Source organism: Eschscholzia californica, unplaced genomic scaffold (genome assembly GCF_041429995.1).
Source record: "Eschscholzia californica isolate CP2 unplaced genomic scaffold, dmEscCali1.0.p SCAF_2, whole genome shotgun sequence".
Lineage (NCBI taxonomy): Eukaryota > Viridiplantae > Streptophyta > Magnoliopsida > Ranunculales > Papaveraceae > Eschscholzia > Eschscholzia californica.
The window spans coordinates 5315844-5333014 of record NW_028238309.1 but is presented as its reverse complement, the minus strand read 5'-3'; the positions used below and the strand labels follow the sequence as shown (position 1 = coordinate 5333014).

General features: G+C 35.0%; 2 protein-coding genes and 1 non-coding gene across 4 annotated transcripts; 1 reads left to right on the top strand and 2 right to left on the bottom strand.

Moving 5' to 3' along the window:
- Positions 1-108: 108 nt before the first annotated feature.
- On the top strand, positions 109-181 carry TRNAA-AGC (transfer RNA alanine (anticodon AGC)). The gene has a single exon. It is a non-coding gene; the product is annotated as a tRNA-Ala (tRNA).
- A 401-nt stretch (positions 182-582) lies between these two features.
- LOC147555575 (uncharacterized) lies at positions 583-6375 on the bottom strand. 2 transcript variants are annotated; one of them, XM_086663203.1, is made up of 13 exons: positions 6205-6257; positions 5944-6019; positions 5751-5806; positions 5625-5658; positions 4934-5032; positions 4712-4860; positions 4078-4116; positions 3868-3960; positions 3438-3536; positions 1898-1996; positions 1586-1669; positions 1335-1400; positions 583-835 (listed from the first exon to the last, which is right to left on the bottom strand). In XM_086663203.1, the coding sequence occupies exons 2-13, from the start codon at positions 6017-6019 to the stop codon at positions 746-748; spliced, it is 984 nt and encodes a 327-aa protein (XP_086519329.1). In that variant the 5' UTR covers positions 6205-6257; the 3' UTR covers positions 583-745. The 2 variants fall into 2 exon arrangements, with proteins under 2 accessions (XP_086519329.1, XP_086519328.1); XM_086663202.1 differs by having other exon boundaries at positions 5944-6375.
- A 1339-nt stretch (positions 6376-7714) lies between these two features.
- Positions 7715-16486, bottom strand: LOC147555574 (transcription factor IIIB 60 kDa subunit-like). Its single transcript, XM_086663198.1, has 19 exons — positions 15752-16486; positions 15583-15664; positions 15334-15409; positions 14577-14662; positions 14412-14488; positions 14086-14142; positions 13832-13944; positions 12763-12845; positions 12553-12639; positions 12278-12358; positions 11119-11283; positions 10931-11044; positions 10276-10357; positions 10049-10167; positions 9784-9864; positions 9414-9542; positions 8974-9063; positions 8751-8804; positions 7715-8211 (listed from the first exon to the last, which is right to left on the bottom strand). The coding sequence occupies exons 1-19, from the start codon at positions 15811-15813 to the stop codon at positions 8029-8031; spliced, it is 1821 nt and encodes a 606-aa protein (XP_086519324.1). The 5' UTR covers positions 15814-16486; the 3' UTR covers positions 7715-8028.
- Positions 16487-17171: the final 685 nt, after the last annotated feature.

Genomic DNA, 17171 nt, shown 5'->3' with positions numbered 1-17171 from the left:
ATTGGAGGTGGTGGTGGTAGTAATGTTGCTCAGATGTCGAAGCAACTCGATCAACACAGGTCCTCATTTTTATTATATGTAGTCTAAAATGTACTTAAAGAAGCACAAGGGGATGTAGCTCAGATGGTAGAGCGCTCGCTTAGCATGCGAGAGGTACGGGGATCGATACCCCGCATCTCCATTTAAGTTGCTTTTAGGGTTGTTTTTATTTTGGCCCCTATTTTAAGTTGCTTTTAGGGTTGTTTTTATTTTGGCCCCTATTTTAAGTTGCTTTTAGGGTTGTTTTTATTTTGGCCCCTATTTTATGACTAGTTCCTTTTCGGCCCCTCAATTTTCCAAAATTCTAAATTGGTTCTTTCTGTTAAGTTTCCGTCTGATATCTGTTAGAGTTTCCGTCTGATATCTGTTAGAGTTTCCGTCTGATATATTGTAATCCAAAACTACACCTTTCTTTAATTGTTTGCTTCTTGGAACTCTTATCTTTCTTCGTCTCCATGTCATCTTCAACTTTGTATGGACCTCCATCACCAATGGAGATCTATTTTTTTTTTTTTACAATTCTATTTTCTGAAGGAACATTACTTGTGTGAAGAATTATTTTAATATTTGAAAAATATCAGTTGGTAAAGAGGGAAAGCATGAAATTTTCACGACCAATTTGAAATCTTAATAATCTTTCGTCAAATTTGAGAAATATCTCTAAACATTAAAAAAGTACTAATTATGATAATACTATTTCCAATCATCACGATGCTTTCTTCTTATGGCCAAACAGCAAGCTCCATGAATAAGTATTACCCTTCTCTGCTGCAACTTGTAATCGATTCGCCCCAACCTACATTGACCATAAGAACGTAAAAAAGAACAAGTGAATATCAGATAAAACATGATACTCTCACTTAATAAAACGTGATCTTTTTCACTTGTTCTTTTTGACTTAAAAGAACAAGTGAATATGAGATAAAACGTGAATATCAGTTTTGATCTTATTAGATTCATGATTGAGATTAAAACATGAAGGAAGTAGAAGGCGAACAAAAGATGAAGCTCCAAGTAGTTCCGGAAACAAATCAAATCCAGACCAAGCCTCCTTCCATCTTATAAAGGTCAATCTCTACTCCCCTTGACAATAAAAACTGATCCTAGAATTCAACTTTGTGGAGATTGATCTTAAATAGTGGGCAAAGAAAGATGGCAACTAATCACCAAAGAAGAAAAAGATGAACCTTGACCCTGCTGGCCGCCTGGCACACTCGACACTCACGGAGCGTGATAAGCCTAAATTAGTGCAATGGACATAATAAGGTTTTCTTTTATATTAACATCTTACATACCTTGTCCATGAGCCAGTAGCCAATGGTTGGCATGTATTGCACCAAGTACATAACCATTAGTACAGGCTGCAAGAAGAAACAAATCTGTCAGAAATTTAAATGAAGAAGTTTTGGGTATCTAATCCTTCACACGTTTTCATAGAAGTAACAACAAGATATTGGAATTCTAGGATATCAACGTGAAGTTAGATGATAGATAATTAATCAGCATTGACACAAGATAGAAGGCGAAACTAATGGGAAATTATTACATGGTTTGATATCCATGCTTCCTTCAGCCCGTGGGTTGCTGCAACAATTGTTAACTCTGCACATCTTTCTGATGAAACACGCTTCTGTAAAAACCAACATAAACGTTTCGTAAATGATTGAGAACTGAGAAAAAGTTGCAACACTTTGAAGCAGAAGTGGCTTTCAACGCCTCTTCCAGCCATAATTGATTTTTTCAATGGAGAATCTTGTTATTATTAAACAAATACTACAGTGTGGTACGATTTAATTTCTGATTCATTTCATTAGTATCGACAATAGTACTCAAAAAGGTCCGGGTTAAATATGCATACCCCAGAGGAACCATTCTGTGAAGAGCTTGCTCCAGAACCATTTGAGGTCTCTATTGGTCCAGGACAAACAACTGTTACTTTTATCCCTTTTTTATAGAGCTGTAAACGAGAAAAACAGAATAATAAGCAGGATTACATGTTCACATCCACAAGACCTGTTACAAAAGTAATAAACTACATAAGGAAACAATGAAATGTAATGCCCACACGAAGGATCAGAGTGCTTTAACACCCGTAAATCAACGTTGGGTAGTCTTGGGACACTCTCATCCCAAAAGCTAGCTCAACCAATGACCTGTACCATCCACAATCAATGTCTGATCATCCCAAGACAACAAAAACCCAACCAGATCTATTATCAATGGTCCGACACCTTCTCTCCTTTTCTTTACCTGAAGTATATGAGGCTGAGCACAAGATCTCTATGTGATACATAACTGAATGTTTATTGAGATATTAGGAACTACCACATCATACCCAATACACAATCAAGTATTTATAAAAGGTACACTGTTTCTGTGGGATCACAATCTAAGCACCTTGCGTAAGCGGCTTAATTTTATGGCATAACCACAAAATGCAGAACTTCACTACAAGGGCCTATTTTATGTGAAGAGAAATTCCAGATGTGCTGTTTTATGAATTGATTAGAGGCAATGTTTTAAAAACGTTCACGGCATACACCTTGAGGTGCCGCCTCGAGGCGTAAAAACATATGTTAAACATTGATCAGAGGTCCTAGAGTTGCAGCTCAATTCATTTGGTTCCCAGTCCTAGCAGTAATGCTTACAAGTTGCACCATTTCAGTGAGCCCATTTCACTCCATTTGCAGCAGTATTACAAAGAAATCTGAATTATGCCTCTCAAAAGCTACATTTCCAGTACATTTGATTTATTTTTGCTAAATTTGATATTATACCACTAAACCTTGTACTGTCTCACTTGGTACATGGCGCATGCTAACTTCGCCTCTTAAAAAATTAAAGTTTACCAAGTCCGCCTTAAAAAAAATTTAAACCATGTAAATGGGCAAATTAAAAGTTAGATGATGTTATGCCGATCATGTGTTGTTTACAACCTTAAATTCCTACACATTGTTATGAAACCTAATTAATTTTGTCATAAATGTGTCCCAAATTTTGTTTTGTCAACACACACACACACACACATAAACCCACAGACACACACTATGTATAAAGACATTTATAAGTTGTAAAATCAAATGTCAAAAAGTCTGTCCGTCTCGTGAAGACCTTTTATTATGTCCTTTCCCCCAGAGAGTTAAACAAATATCTTGCCCTTCACATAATCTTATTCGCTAATTATACTATTGATTTCAAGTGATTCAACCAATAAATCATTGCGTTTCTTTGGCACCTAAACAGATTTCTTCCTACATGGTATCACCATATGTTAGGAAATATAAATAAAGAGCCAGAACTTATACGAGTGATGGCTAACTGATACATCAAATAACATATATGAAGCAACATAATTGCAGTATCCTGATTAATCCAGAAAATTAATGTCAAAGATATACCTCTGAACGCAAAGTATGAAAATATCCATTTAGGGCATACTTCGAAGCAGAGTATACAGCCTGACCTGGAGCAGGTGTCTTTCCTGCAGCACTGCTCATCTGCAAATGAAATTTAGTTAGTACACACACACACACACAATTTGTTGTTCGGAAAAATCTAGTCATGATTGGATAAAATGACACTGAAAGGGGAATATTGTTTGAAAAAATCGCAACCACTAATAACCAATTTATCGGAATACTGTTCAATAAAGTTGATAACTATATCGAAGATATTACCAAATATGAGGTACCATAACACCGCGATTGACTATAATTTAATATGATACGATAATAAATTGAATTGTTTCCGTTTCAAAAAAATAATTGAACTGTTTCAGATTAACATCGTTTGCATATACCAATCCTTAGATGGGTAGTTTAAACATACCACAACAAAATGACCTCTTCCCCTACTCAACATGAATGGTGCCAACAGCCTCGTGATAGTTATTGTCCCACTAACATTTACGTCGAAGGTAGCCTAGTCAGAAAAAAGAGTAATATGTCAAGGTAATTGTGAATGCTTACCACGAAGACAAACAATGAAAAGTAAAACTCCATTAAGATGTGAAGTGGAAAACTATTTTTGGTTCGATACCTTCAGGCTTTCCTCGTTCATATCCACAGCGGAGGACTTCTGCAACATTAAGCAATAGTAGTAACAACTGAGTGGGGAATCATCTGTCAATTCAAGTACGTTAACTACTATATATGACTTGTAGCCTCTTTTTGAGGATAAAGATACTCGTCTAGCATTAGCAACTAACAATACGTTCTATATTCCTCCAGTAAGCTAGTAGAACGTATGACATAGTAATCATTTTTTTTAAACTCTCGAACTGTACATAACATTTTCCTCTATTTTATCTTATAGTTTCAACAAGTTGTAACCACTATATGACAAATGTGCACACCCGACATAGTAGTGCAGTAACGTGCAATCTTAAGGCTATACTCTTGAAGAAGGATTTATCCAAGCCTCAAGCGTAAGTCATTCGGATTACCAGAAATGTCAGATGTTCCAACAAGCCAAACCACATGTTGTGTTACAAGTACAATAGTCACTACACATGTAGTCATTGCATGCCCATTTACCTCATCTATCTTCTCACTAATTTGACTACTTTTTCACTATTTCCTCTTTCCTTTTCTAACTATCACCATATTATTGTGTTTATAGAGAGCTTGATTAGTAGACCTTATACTGAATACTATTAATTGATTTAACTTACTGGGCGTTCATAGGCGGCGTTATGGACCATATAATCCACACCGCTTCCAGGAAAAAAGGACTCTGCTCTTTCTACAGCTTCTTTAAGACACTCTTCACCAGATGTCAAATCCAAAGGTAAAACCTTTACCCCATCCGGTGCATGTTTACCTAAGATAAAGGAAAGATTCTTCTTGAATATAAGTCGGTGTAAAAACAAAAAAAATTATGAAAGGAAACATACCAACAAGTTGCATTTTGACACGCTGTAGTTCAGTTTCATTTCGTGCAGATATTATGAGCTTGGCTCCTAAACTAGCAAGTTGTTTTGAGAGAACCTCCCCTACAAATCCAAGTAAAACACGATATAAGAAGCACTAAAAAGACATTTAGGAGGCCAATTCTTGTTGTTTTCTGTTTTACGAAATTGAAAATATGGAACATATCCGAAGCCCACTTAGGATTAGTGGTAAAATTTATGTCTTTCCACTATAGAGGTCGGACAAATTTTACCGTTTCTAAAAAAAAAATGAGGAACATACAAGCAACAGTGGATATTTATAGTCATTTAACGAAATGTAACCTAATTTTCAAATAAAAGTTTGTTTCTACTATTGCTCAATAAGCGCGAACATGAAGGAGGCTCTATCTACAGGAAAAACCTGATCCATCATCCATAATTACCCCTTTATATAAAAGAAGTATTAAACTCACTCTAAGCTTAGCTTCCCAAGAAGAAATCAAATAGTACTACTATTTCTTATTCCACCAATTAAGTCGAATCCCTAAGTTATATACCAGTCTTCAAACTAAACTTACTGAAAACAATTAATTTGTTTATTGATAGATGAATTTCATATGATAGTATTAAACTTCATTCACATAAAAAAGGAAACACAATTTAAGCTTCTTCTAGGTCATGAATCATCACTTACCAATTCCCCGGCTGGCGCCAGTGATCCAAAAAACCTAATTTCAGAAGAAAAAAAAATGTAGAATTAAATCACTAATAACTCAAAAAGAAAGTTAGATTATTACAGCACGAATTAAAGAAGATTTACCTTATCTTCAATTTCTTCACGTTTCGCACGTCCTCTGGATAGTAGTGTGAAATCGCCTTCGTAGAACCAAAAAAAAGAAATGAAATATATATACGATGATCATCATCATTAAGAATGGAAGGAAAAACAAGGAGATATTCTAGTGTGAGAGAGAGTACTAGAGAGAGAGAGTTCTAGAGAGAGAGAGTAATACCATCTGCAGTAGCAAAGAGGAAGATGATGATTCCGAAAAGTGGAAGGAGAAAGAATAAAAATATATATAAGATCATCATCATCATCATAGCTTCCTTTGATTAATGGAAATTGCAATCAGATATCCCCAAGCCATCAAGAACTAGTAACTCTCTCTCTCTCTCTCTCTAGAACAGATTGGAGTGGTGTTTGGTTAGTTTTACGCTCATGTTTGTTTTGCTACCGGGTGCCGCCATATTTTGATTGTTTGGTTTGCCGAAATGGAGGGGAAAAGGGTGAATGCAGGAGAAATCCTATTCCTCTACTCCGAATTGGATCCCAAATTAACAGGTTAGTGTGAACTTATCCATGTGGTTATGCACTTTTCGAATAGGAATCTATTTTCTGAAAGATCCTGACTTTCGTATTTTGGTGGGTCGTCTGAGATCCTTTCAATGACCTAAGTTGTGTTGAAGAGATATCTATATGATGTGAACCGATCGATTGCGCAAGATCCGCGGGATTCTCCATTCAAGAATGATTTGATTTAATATTTGTGAGACAAAATAATCTTTAATAAAATAATAGAATGACTAATATTAAAATCGTACATTTCCAAGAATCACATTCCATTCTCGCGCGCCAAACATAACTTAAATGTGTCTGGTACTTTTGCTCTTAGCACATCCCTCTATTGGCATTTTCCGTGGGTCTGGGCAGAAGAGTCTGTTTGGATTGAGCCTAAAAATGGGTATGTCTTCGGTCCGCTCCGATCCATGGGATGCTAAAAGATAGGAAGACCCAAGAATAAAAATGAAAGGGCGCCAATAGACGCACCCTTTGCTTGCTACTAGTTATAGATTAAGTTAGTGTAACACCAGATTTCTATCTCTAGGTGGTGGCATATTACAATGTTTTCCCTTGTTGAGAAAGGGTTGTTTTTCTTTCTTCTCATTGTCCGACTGGCTAATTTGAACTAAGGTTCCGTTTGACATGTGTGAAAATGTGGGTAAGAAAGTCGTTTTCTCAAAAAAAAATCAGTTTTCCGCTGTTTAGTTCGTCACTTTGGGTAAGAAAATCGATTTCCTAAGAAAAAAAAGTGTACAAATAGAATAATTTTTTCCCCGCCTTTTAGATGAGAAAGTTGATTTCTCTCTCTCTCTCTCTCTCTCTCCCTCCTCCCATAACTCTGTCCTCATGTAACTTTCTCTCCTTATTTCTCTCTGTTCATTTCTATCTAACAATTAATAAATAAAATCGAATTAATAAATAAGTTAAAACTCTGAAGGCACCCCCCCTTAAATTCTAAAGACACTCCTTAAATGCTTAACATTAATATATTGGTTAAAGGCCCAATTAATAAGTAAAACCTAATTAACAAACATTTGTCTAAAATCACGCCTTAAATTTTAAAGGCACCCCTTAAATATCTAACATTTATATATTGATTAAAGGCTCAATTAAAAAATAAAACCTAATTAATAAACATTTATCTAAAGGCAATCTTTTTCTCACCTTCTTATCAAACACCTAAAATTTGACTTTGAAGTAAGAAATCTGTTTTCTTTCTAACGGGAAAAAAAGCCGTTTTCTTACCCATATATTTTCTCGCGTATCAAACGGACCCTAAATCAATCTATATTAGCTATTTAGACGAATAGGATATCACAAACCAGACAAAAACAACGTAGATAAAATTCAAACTCCTAATCAGATTTCATATCTAAGTTGTGGATGTAAAAGAAATATCAAAATCTTGTTTTCTAACTCGTATCTTTTGACTAAAAAAGAGAGAACAAAAAAGATTTTTCTTTTTATTAATATATATAGAGAGAGAAGGCCACAATAATATTTATCTTATTGAGTTTTTGTTACAACATTACCCATACCTTTGACAAATAAAAAATTTGAATAAAGACATAAACTTATGAAAACAAAAATCCCTAAGAAGAAACAGGAAATGCTACCTCCATTTGAGCTTCAATCATGGCAGGACAGGACCAGGGTGATTGTTGAAAAACCAATTAGTAGTTTTTCTTATTTGAAGATCAGTTTTCGAACACCTCTGGATTCCTCAAATTTATGAAAAACAGAAAAAAGCTCTTTGCTAAGACCAGTACTCAGAAGCATAATCCTCATACTCTTCTTCTTCTCGATAAGATTGATCACCACCATCATCACCATCATCATCTCCTTCTTCATTGTCCAGGATATCTGACGTAGGTTCTTCCTCGTTACCGTTCATATCCTTACTTGTGTTGTCAGAATCATCTCGTTTCTTCTTGGTAGTCTGCCAAGTATGTCACAAAGTAAAACATTCAACCAATATCTACCTAAAATGAGTTGCAAAAAAGTGAAATTAAGCTTCTTCGACGAATTTTACTTCATTGCAGTTTAACATTTTCAGAATAACAAAAAAAAGTTGGATGAAAAAAATGACGATCTCATGAATATAATCTTGGCTTAAATGATTTGATTTTCAATGTTATAGCAAGAACAGAAATGCTTGATTTCGTTTTGGACCAAGTGTAAATTTTCAGCAGCAAGATTTTTTGTGTCAACTCCATCCTAGACAACATAATTCGAAAATGGATCTGTTAAAATGTAGACCGTGGAAGAAATATGGTGGTTTTGACTATGAGATTAATAGAAAGAGATTTTAGTTTTCATTGAATATTTTCCTTTCTTGTGTGATGTTCCGAGATGAGTTCGGTTGAAATAATTGCCTAATTTTAACTTCTATAATGAGTAAGACCGATGACAAAGATGTGACTTGTGTAATAGCACGTTAGAATCAAGTAGTTTAAAGAACATAAAAGAACTACTTACAGGTTCTTCGAAGAGTTTATCCAATACATCGTAGTTGATTTTGGAGCTGAGTCTCTGCAGAAACCACGACATATATAAATATATGCAGAAATATGCTTATAATATGTAAAATTGGGCAGACAAGAAAATCTAGACTTCAAAAAAAATGAATTACGAATTGGTAAATGTAAAGAACATTATTGGAAGTAAGGGATTATGATTGACGATGGATGAGGATATTTACCTTTTTAGTTAGCATTTGACGAGCTGCTTCTGCTGCAGTTTGAGGAGGAGGTGCATTCTTTGCATCTTGAGCTTTTTTTTGTTGTTTTTCCTACACGTTTGGATAATATATTATTCGTAATGACCAAATCATTTAAAAATAATAAAATTGGGGATGTCACCAAGGCACCAAGTCGTTTTGTGCAATTTCTTGACTCTTGAAGTCAATAGGTCTTTATGGACTAAAACGCACATTAATTAGTTCTCCAATTGTTGCAAACTAACAGTAACCAAGGCCCCTACCAATCCAAAGCAAAGAGTAAAACATGAAACAAGATGGGTTATGGGGATCACAACTACCATTTCTTCTCAATGGATTAGCCATCTTAAAAGCACGTAACATCTAAAAGTAATCTGTTGCAATAAGATATTTTTTTTAAAGTAGATAGTCTCAGAAAGTACCTTTCTTGACTTGGCAACACCAGCTGCAGCTGCTGCAGCAAGTTCTAGTGCTTCCTCTGAACAATTCTGAAATTTTGCAGCATAAGCTTTCCTAGCAGCAGCTGCTGCTGCTTCTTTAGCTGCTTGTTCCTGAAACAATTGACAGACAACACTGCCTTGGTTAAATCATAGAAGATTTAAGAAAAAAAAAATCAAAAAAGTAACATCAACCAGTAATGAAGAGTTTGAATGATCTGAACCATAATGTATTTGACTAGTCCTAATCAAAAGTCAAACCCGATTTGGTTCATGACCCTGATTCAAGTGGACAGCCTTCCTAAGAGTAGAGGCTCGTAGTATCTAAACTCAGATGGGAAAAATGATTGATCACCTGAAGATATTCCTTGTTCATCTCTTCCCAGATCATCTTTTTAATCACCTTCTCTTTCTCGTCGTGAAGGTATCCATCCAGCTATACAAAAAATCATATTTTTCAAATGGTAAAATTAATTGTGGAAACAAATATATCAACTGGCTTTATTTCATGTTCAAGGCTCAGGGATTTTCATGGAGAAGCATTAAGTGAAGTGCCGAGAAACCTTGTTCCAGAATCAAGACATAACTATACACTAGTGGCGTAAAATTAAGGGACCAACCTCAGCATTAGTAGTAGCATCAAACGTAAGTTCATCGCCAGCTTCAGTATCGATATCCTCATTACACTTTGGTTGAACGCAAGCAGTCTCATCAACTGTCTGATGTCCAATTTTATCACCTTAAAAAGCAATTATGTTCCGAAACAATTATGAATATCTATGCCATGCAAACCTATAAACTTTTAAAACAAAAGTTCTTTCACCGACATAACAGGTAGGCGACTTACTTTTGTCTTGTGATGGGCAAGCAACCTTATTTTCAATGCGATGCTGGTCATCTTTAGAGGCGCGCACCGATTCTTTCTCCAACTAATGCAGAATAACACAAAATACAAAAATAAGTAATAAGATATAAAAGAGAGACTCGAGTTATGAATTACAAACAACATAACAGAAACAACTCCCAGCCTAAATCATCAAGGTCAGAGTGACACCTCATTATCTATATCATCCTCACATTACCTTCGAACAGTCGTATTAGAAGGTTTCCCAACTCATCTCTAATCTCTATATACAATTACAAAAATCAGTTAAATGAAAATTTTCATGTCATGTACGCTCAACTTGTACTGATTGTATATCGTTGAACATAGTTGGATATTTTCCATCCTCAAAAACCTATCAGTTGGAGTTCAAAATATGTATAACTTCCTATAAGATGAAAATAACATAGCAGATCCTCTGATATTTGTACCTTATAATCTAATATGAAGAACTTCAACACTTCAACTAGTTCCATTTTTAAATTAAAAAAATGGCAGACAAAAGCGCCACTATAAAGCAAGGAAAAAGTTAGAAATATAGCTAATATTACTAGAAAGGTCGATTAGTCACAAGTCACTAAACGTCTGGTTGTTTTATTAGAGATGAAAATAAACTAACCAGACTTGATTCCTCAGCTTCCTTGCTAGCTGCAATGGCCATTCTCTCTTGTTCAGCTCGCTGGAAAGCCGGAGGTTCTGATCCTCCATCCAGTCCTCCAGAAAGTTCAATGAACTACAAGAACCAGAAAGCATAAGATAAATGGCGAAAGCTAAATAAGTTAATCAGGAAAAGTTGCACGGAATTACGTCATCATAACAGGCTCTACAAAGTCCATGGGCGAAATGCTTTGAAGTGTTCTTGTGTTCACACAGTAGTTCCATTGTGTCAGATGATTTAGCCGCGGGAATTGGTTTTGGGTTTGAAATCGCTTCTCTTTCAAGCTCCTCTGCCCTCAAGTTAAACTCCTCAATCTGATACAAGGAAGATTTTTTTTGAGGATAATCTTAGCTTTTTACAAAGTCAAAATAGAAAAACATAAGCATGTAAGAGAAACAACTTGATCTCCACAATTAATTTTTCCTCACGAGGTTTGCTTCTCACTGTACAGATTCAAGAAATAACTAAAAGACAGCATATTTTATCATGAAAACCTTTTATTGCTTCTTTAAACCGGTAGGATTGCCTGATAAGTTATCATCTAGTCTCGAGACATAGATTTTTCAGATTTCAAAGAATCTTATAAGATAAAACGTCCAAGACTCAATAAAAGATAGCCACACATCCTCTGACTGTACATGGTCTTTAAGTAGAACTTTAAGTATTCTTTCACGATATGATGTTGAAGTTACAACTTTCAAATAAAGGGATATGATGGTGTTGGGTGATGACCTTGCAACTTAATGTGGTAGATGGTAATCCAGCAAGCTTACAGTTCTGAAAATTACTATTGTTAATATAATAACAATTCATAAGATATTCTTTGTCTACTACTGATTCGTAATTTGAAGCCTATGCAATTTCACCATCTTCATATGTTTCGTATACTTAATTTCTATTTCCCTTGTGTATAATATTTATTATTTATATAGTAGTTATTATAGAAAGGAAGCAATACTACCGTCAATTTATCAAGTAAAGAAGTCTCGAGTTTTCATCTACAATCATAATTTTTATCCAGTTTTTCTATCTATCTTTGACATAGCTCGGATATTAGTAGAGATCTTTGATATAAAATATACATGTTTATTTAATGTTTTGTTTTCCATGGGTACTCCTTGGCTTTTGAGCTAAGAGAGTGAATTTGTCGATAATGAAATTGCAACTTTTGGGAGAGAATGAGAGAGAAATGAAGTCTGAAATAATTAGCATTTTCTTTTCTCGTGCAAGAATAAATAGTGAAATGCCGAAGATAACAACATATAATGTAAATTATGATCATAATGTCAACATCATAAGAAAGCTTACTGTCAAGCTCCCTGAGTCTGTGTTCTCGAATTCAATCAGCCGCTTTGTTAATGTTGCTTCACAGATATGTACAACTCTTATCTGCATATATAATAATAAGAAGCACTTGAGTAACAACCTTGAATAGCATACAAACTGCAAAACTGATTGAAATAATAAGGTTTGAACTGAATAACAAGAACTTCTATCCTAACAGTAAATTAGGTCGTGTTGAACTAGTTATAAGACCACACTGGATGCTTATTAAAAACCACCACTTTATGAGTTCAACTTACAATATCTGCCTGTGTAACTTTGAGTCCATAAGCAAGTGAAGAGATGTATAGTGCTGCACCACACAAACTACTAGGTTTCCTCCCAGTCTGCGGATGTATTCATAGTTTTTAGTATTAATAAATTTTTTTAAAAAACATTGCTTTAAGTAGAAAGATAGCAATCAAACATGGTACAAAACCTCTAAAATCGAATCACTTTTAAGAACTTACATTCATCCAATCTCGCTTCATGTTACTGAGAATGCGTAATGCAGTCTTACAAACCTCTGGCTTCTTTTTCCCTCCCAGTAAACCTATAATGAAGATTAATCATTATTTTCTCAAGAATCTCAACAGTATATATGTCGTGTATATGCGCACAAGTACCTATAGAAACCAAAACACATTTTTCGTAATAACCAATATAAACCAAGGGCTCCCGAATAAGATTTGAGGCAGTCATTAACATGTTAAACATATGTTTACTCTCTAGCAAGCTACGTGAAGTAATCAATAGACGATAGTAAGGGAATAACCGATCATGTGGTTACCAAGTTGCAGTCCTTGGTTTGAGCAACAGGAGTTGCCTACATTTTGACCCCGTTGGCAACACAATTGAATATCCTGGTAGAAAATAGTCAGCTCTAGTCTCCAACTTAGTTCACATATCATAAGTGATGGGTTTTAAGTCTTTATATTGGTTATTTTCTCGCTAGTGACGTATTCTTAGAACTCAGTGGGTTGATGCAATAACCGAATCACTTGCAGCATTTTAGGTTTCAATTACAAACGGGAAAACTTCAGTGAAGTGACGTTACCCTTGTAGCAACTGAGCAGCTGTTTAATTGAGTACACAATTATGAATACTTTGCCTTTTTTATTTAACTAATGATTCCTTATCTAAAAGCAAGCCATCCAAAGATACACAACATACATTTAAGAATTCATAACATCAAATATCAGCCTTCCGACAGCTAATGTACTGAATCACACATTAGACTAAGCAAATGATTCATATCTGAACCAACGGTTAGAATCACATAACTGTATAGTTCAGATAAAATATCACAAGTCGACTAGTCAACCTGCAAATCCAAAAATGGCACTTTACTCCGTAATGCTGATTCTCTAAGCCAACTAGATTTCTTCCCAAGGCATAAGCATGTGTAAAGTGGTGGCAAAGAGTTACATACTCATGGCAAGGAAAGAAAACTGTAAATCACTAATGATGACTATTGTTAGCATACGTAGTAAGGAGTATGATGCATGCTTAAAATACGAGAAATTAATGAACGCTTACGCTCTGTGAACCGGTGCATGAAAAGGCTAGGATCGACAGGTTTTTGGATGATGGGATGTTCTTGAAGGCTCAATATTTGGCAAAGCTGCAAAAATACAGCTCCTAGAACATAACTGAAACATAACTTTAGGTGTTAGATGAAACATAATATATGGTGCATTCAGACATTGAGCGAATAATACATCACATGCGAACATTTTGAAAACAAACTTCAACAGTGATTCTGGAAAAAATAGAATGTAATGAATTCTTACACATTTACTTGTAGATATTCTGAAAAATCAATCAGAAGGTATGGCTTCTTATTTTCCCTGGAAAGCATAAGAATAGATGATCTAAGTTAACTGCAGTAACAAATCCAAAGTTGAAAATCAATATCATATTTACATAGTAGATCAAGAGTCCAACAGATTGATGCAATAGGAGAATGATTTCCCATTCCTTAGCCGGAAAGGTATGTGCCGTGAAAGAGGGATTAAGTGGAACAGAAATGACCGGCTGGTAGAGTCTTGCCACATATGAAACTGAGCGAAAGTAGTAGAGAATTTAGGCAAAAGCCATATAAAAGGCCTTCACTAACCTGCAGGTAACATAAAGGCAAGCAGCTGCAACATGTGAGGTCCTACGGCCCCTAGTGAAACCCATCCCGACCGCAACCTTCGAACGAAAAGAGGTTCAGACATTTAGACATTATATGTAAGCAATGATGATGGTAATAATGAAGGTCAAACTTACGCATACATACTTTATAATACGCGCTCGCTTGGTCAATAACAGAATCTCCACCACGTACAGAGAGAGCAAATACCATATCACTAATCTCATCTCTTCCTGCAACAAACAGAAGGTATGGTAATGAGAATACATGCAATTTGCAGCATCAAAACAATGTTCACACTTAACATGCATGCTAAAGCAGAAGGATGGCAGCATAGGACCGAAACTCTGAACCTGAGAAGTACATGTGAGAGGATATTAGATCCTAGTTTTATATCTTTTGTAACAGACTAACAGCCCTCTTGACGTTGTTGGAGTGACACACTTGCAAAACATTAGTGTGTGAAAACCTGACCTAGCCCATCTTCTATGCATCTGGACAACACTTTCAGAATTTTAACTGTGTTTAACTCCAGGGCTCAGGTGACACCTTGGTAAGTAAGAACGGCGCACAAAAAAAAAAAACATAAGACTCACTTGAACTCATCATTCACGGAATCCTTTACTTCTGAAGTGTACAAAAGTAATAGTGTCTTTTCCTTCTTTTTTTTAATAAGTAGCTGGGTTAAGAGAACACAAGGACCATACTTTGTATTTAACTTTAAATAACCACATGCATCCTAGATTATAACCCAAAACACCTGTTAGGATACAGTATACGTCTATGCGGAAGTTGATTTGCAAATGAGAAATATCATAACAAATATACATATGAACTGTGTATTCCAGCAGTTCCCAAATGCAGATTATAATGTTCAATAAATAACAAAACAAGTTGAACATACCCTTTCTCAGAGTCCTTTCACGCGATTCAGAATAGTTACTTTCTACAGTCCTTACATTACGGCCACTGGCTTGGCTCTACAGATAACATGAAATTAGTGTACAGCAGGGACAATAAGTTTAAATGATACTCGAACAATGTATGGCATTAGCAACAAAAATGCAAGCTTTACGAAGACATGAAAAAAAAACTATTACTTGAAAAAATATGCTCATTAAGATACAAAAATAACAACATATTTAGAACAAACCTGTCCTCCGGGACCTTTAATAAAGACAACATCATTGGCAAAGTTATCTACATCAACAACCCTCCCACACGTCGTACAACACCTGAGGAGAAAACAAATAAACTTAACCCTAATTAGTGCAAATATAATCAAACTAAGGGTAATCAAAATTTATCATAGTTCAACTTACAATAGACCATCAGCTCCAACCGTAGTTATGGTTTTCTTAACACAATGTGCACACCAAGACATTTTTTGCCGAATCTGATCACAAGTGATTAGATTAGAAAGAATCAAGACTCAACCCTAGAACTCTCGGCTCCTCCTTGCTTGCCGTCGATTTAGGAGAATTTCCCCTTTCTCTTTCCCGTCCCAAATCAGGGGAAAAAAAATCACCAGACTAAAAACCTAAACCACCTCAACCTCCGCTCCTGAGTTCTATAGAAAGGATTCAAAGGAATGAGCTTGAAGAGAGATATAGGGGAGAAAATACGCGGGAGTAGTTGCCGGTATTTGAATGATACCAGTTTCCCGCGAAACAGACCTCGTCTATCGTGGGTTCGTGATATTAGGGTTTTACTGGTAAACGGCGGGGATAACACAAAAGAGGAAGCGGCAGAATGGTTGGAGACACAACTTCTTATCTTTGAAGTCCCGGGATCGAATCACGCGGAAGGACTCCTTCAAGAAAATTAGGGTTAGCTGCGAAATAAAATTAATTCTTCCTATATCACATTTTAGTGAAAAATTGGATACAAATATATTGTAATTTTACTCTTCCCCATTCACAATATCTTGTATCTTAAAAAAAAAAAAAAAATACATGGGCCTTTAGCTCAACTTTCACTCGGTGATTAGTGATTTTCTGTTGACCTATGGCTATGAGGCACTTATCAATTTTTTTATGTTATTGATGTGACAACTACTTTTGAAAGAAAAAATGAGTGAAAAACTCAAAAATCTAGACCCTAATAGGAAAAAAACTCACTCAAAAATAATAATGTTAAAAAGACCCATTTTTTGAACACTTTTCAAAATGTTCACAACATATGTAATTATGTTGTTAACAAGACAACATATTTTTTTCATAATTCCATTTTTACCCTTATATGTTGACAACATATATCATTGTGTTGTTATAAAATGTTGACAATATCTATAATAATGTCCCGACTTATTATAAAATGTTGGCGTCATGTATATTTATGTTCTTAACAACATATATAATGTATTAGTCAAACTATTATTTGTTCGTTAACGGATTTGTTAAATACAAAGGATAATATGTATAACATTTTAATTTTTGTAAAGGACAAATAAAAAAATGCTTTAGTCTTTATATTTATGTCGAAAGCAAAACAAAAAATGCGGAAACCATTTATTTTTTCACAAGACAAATCGAAAAATGTTGTAGCCAAAATGTTTGTGTTAGTTTGTCTATGTAAAATGCAAAAGAAAAAAATGCGAAACATTTTGGCAAAGCAATGTCTAAGCAAAAACGAATTTGTTCAAAAATTTACAAATTGTTGAGACAAACTAAGATTTGTTCAGAAATTAACAAAATTTTCGAGAGCAAACCAAGAATTGTTCAGAAATGTTCAAAATTGTTT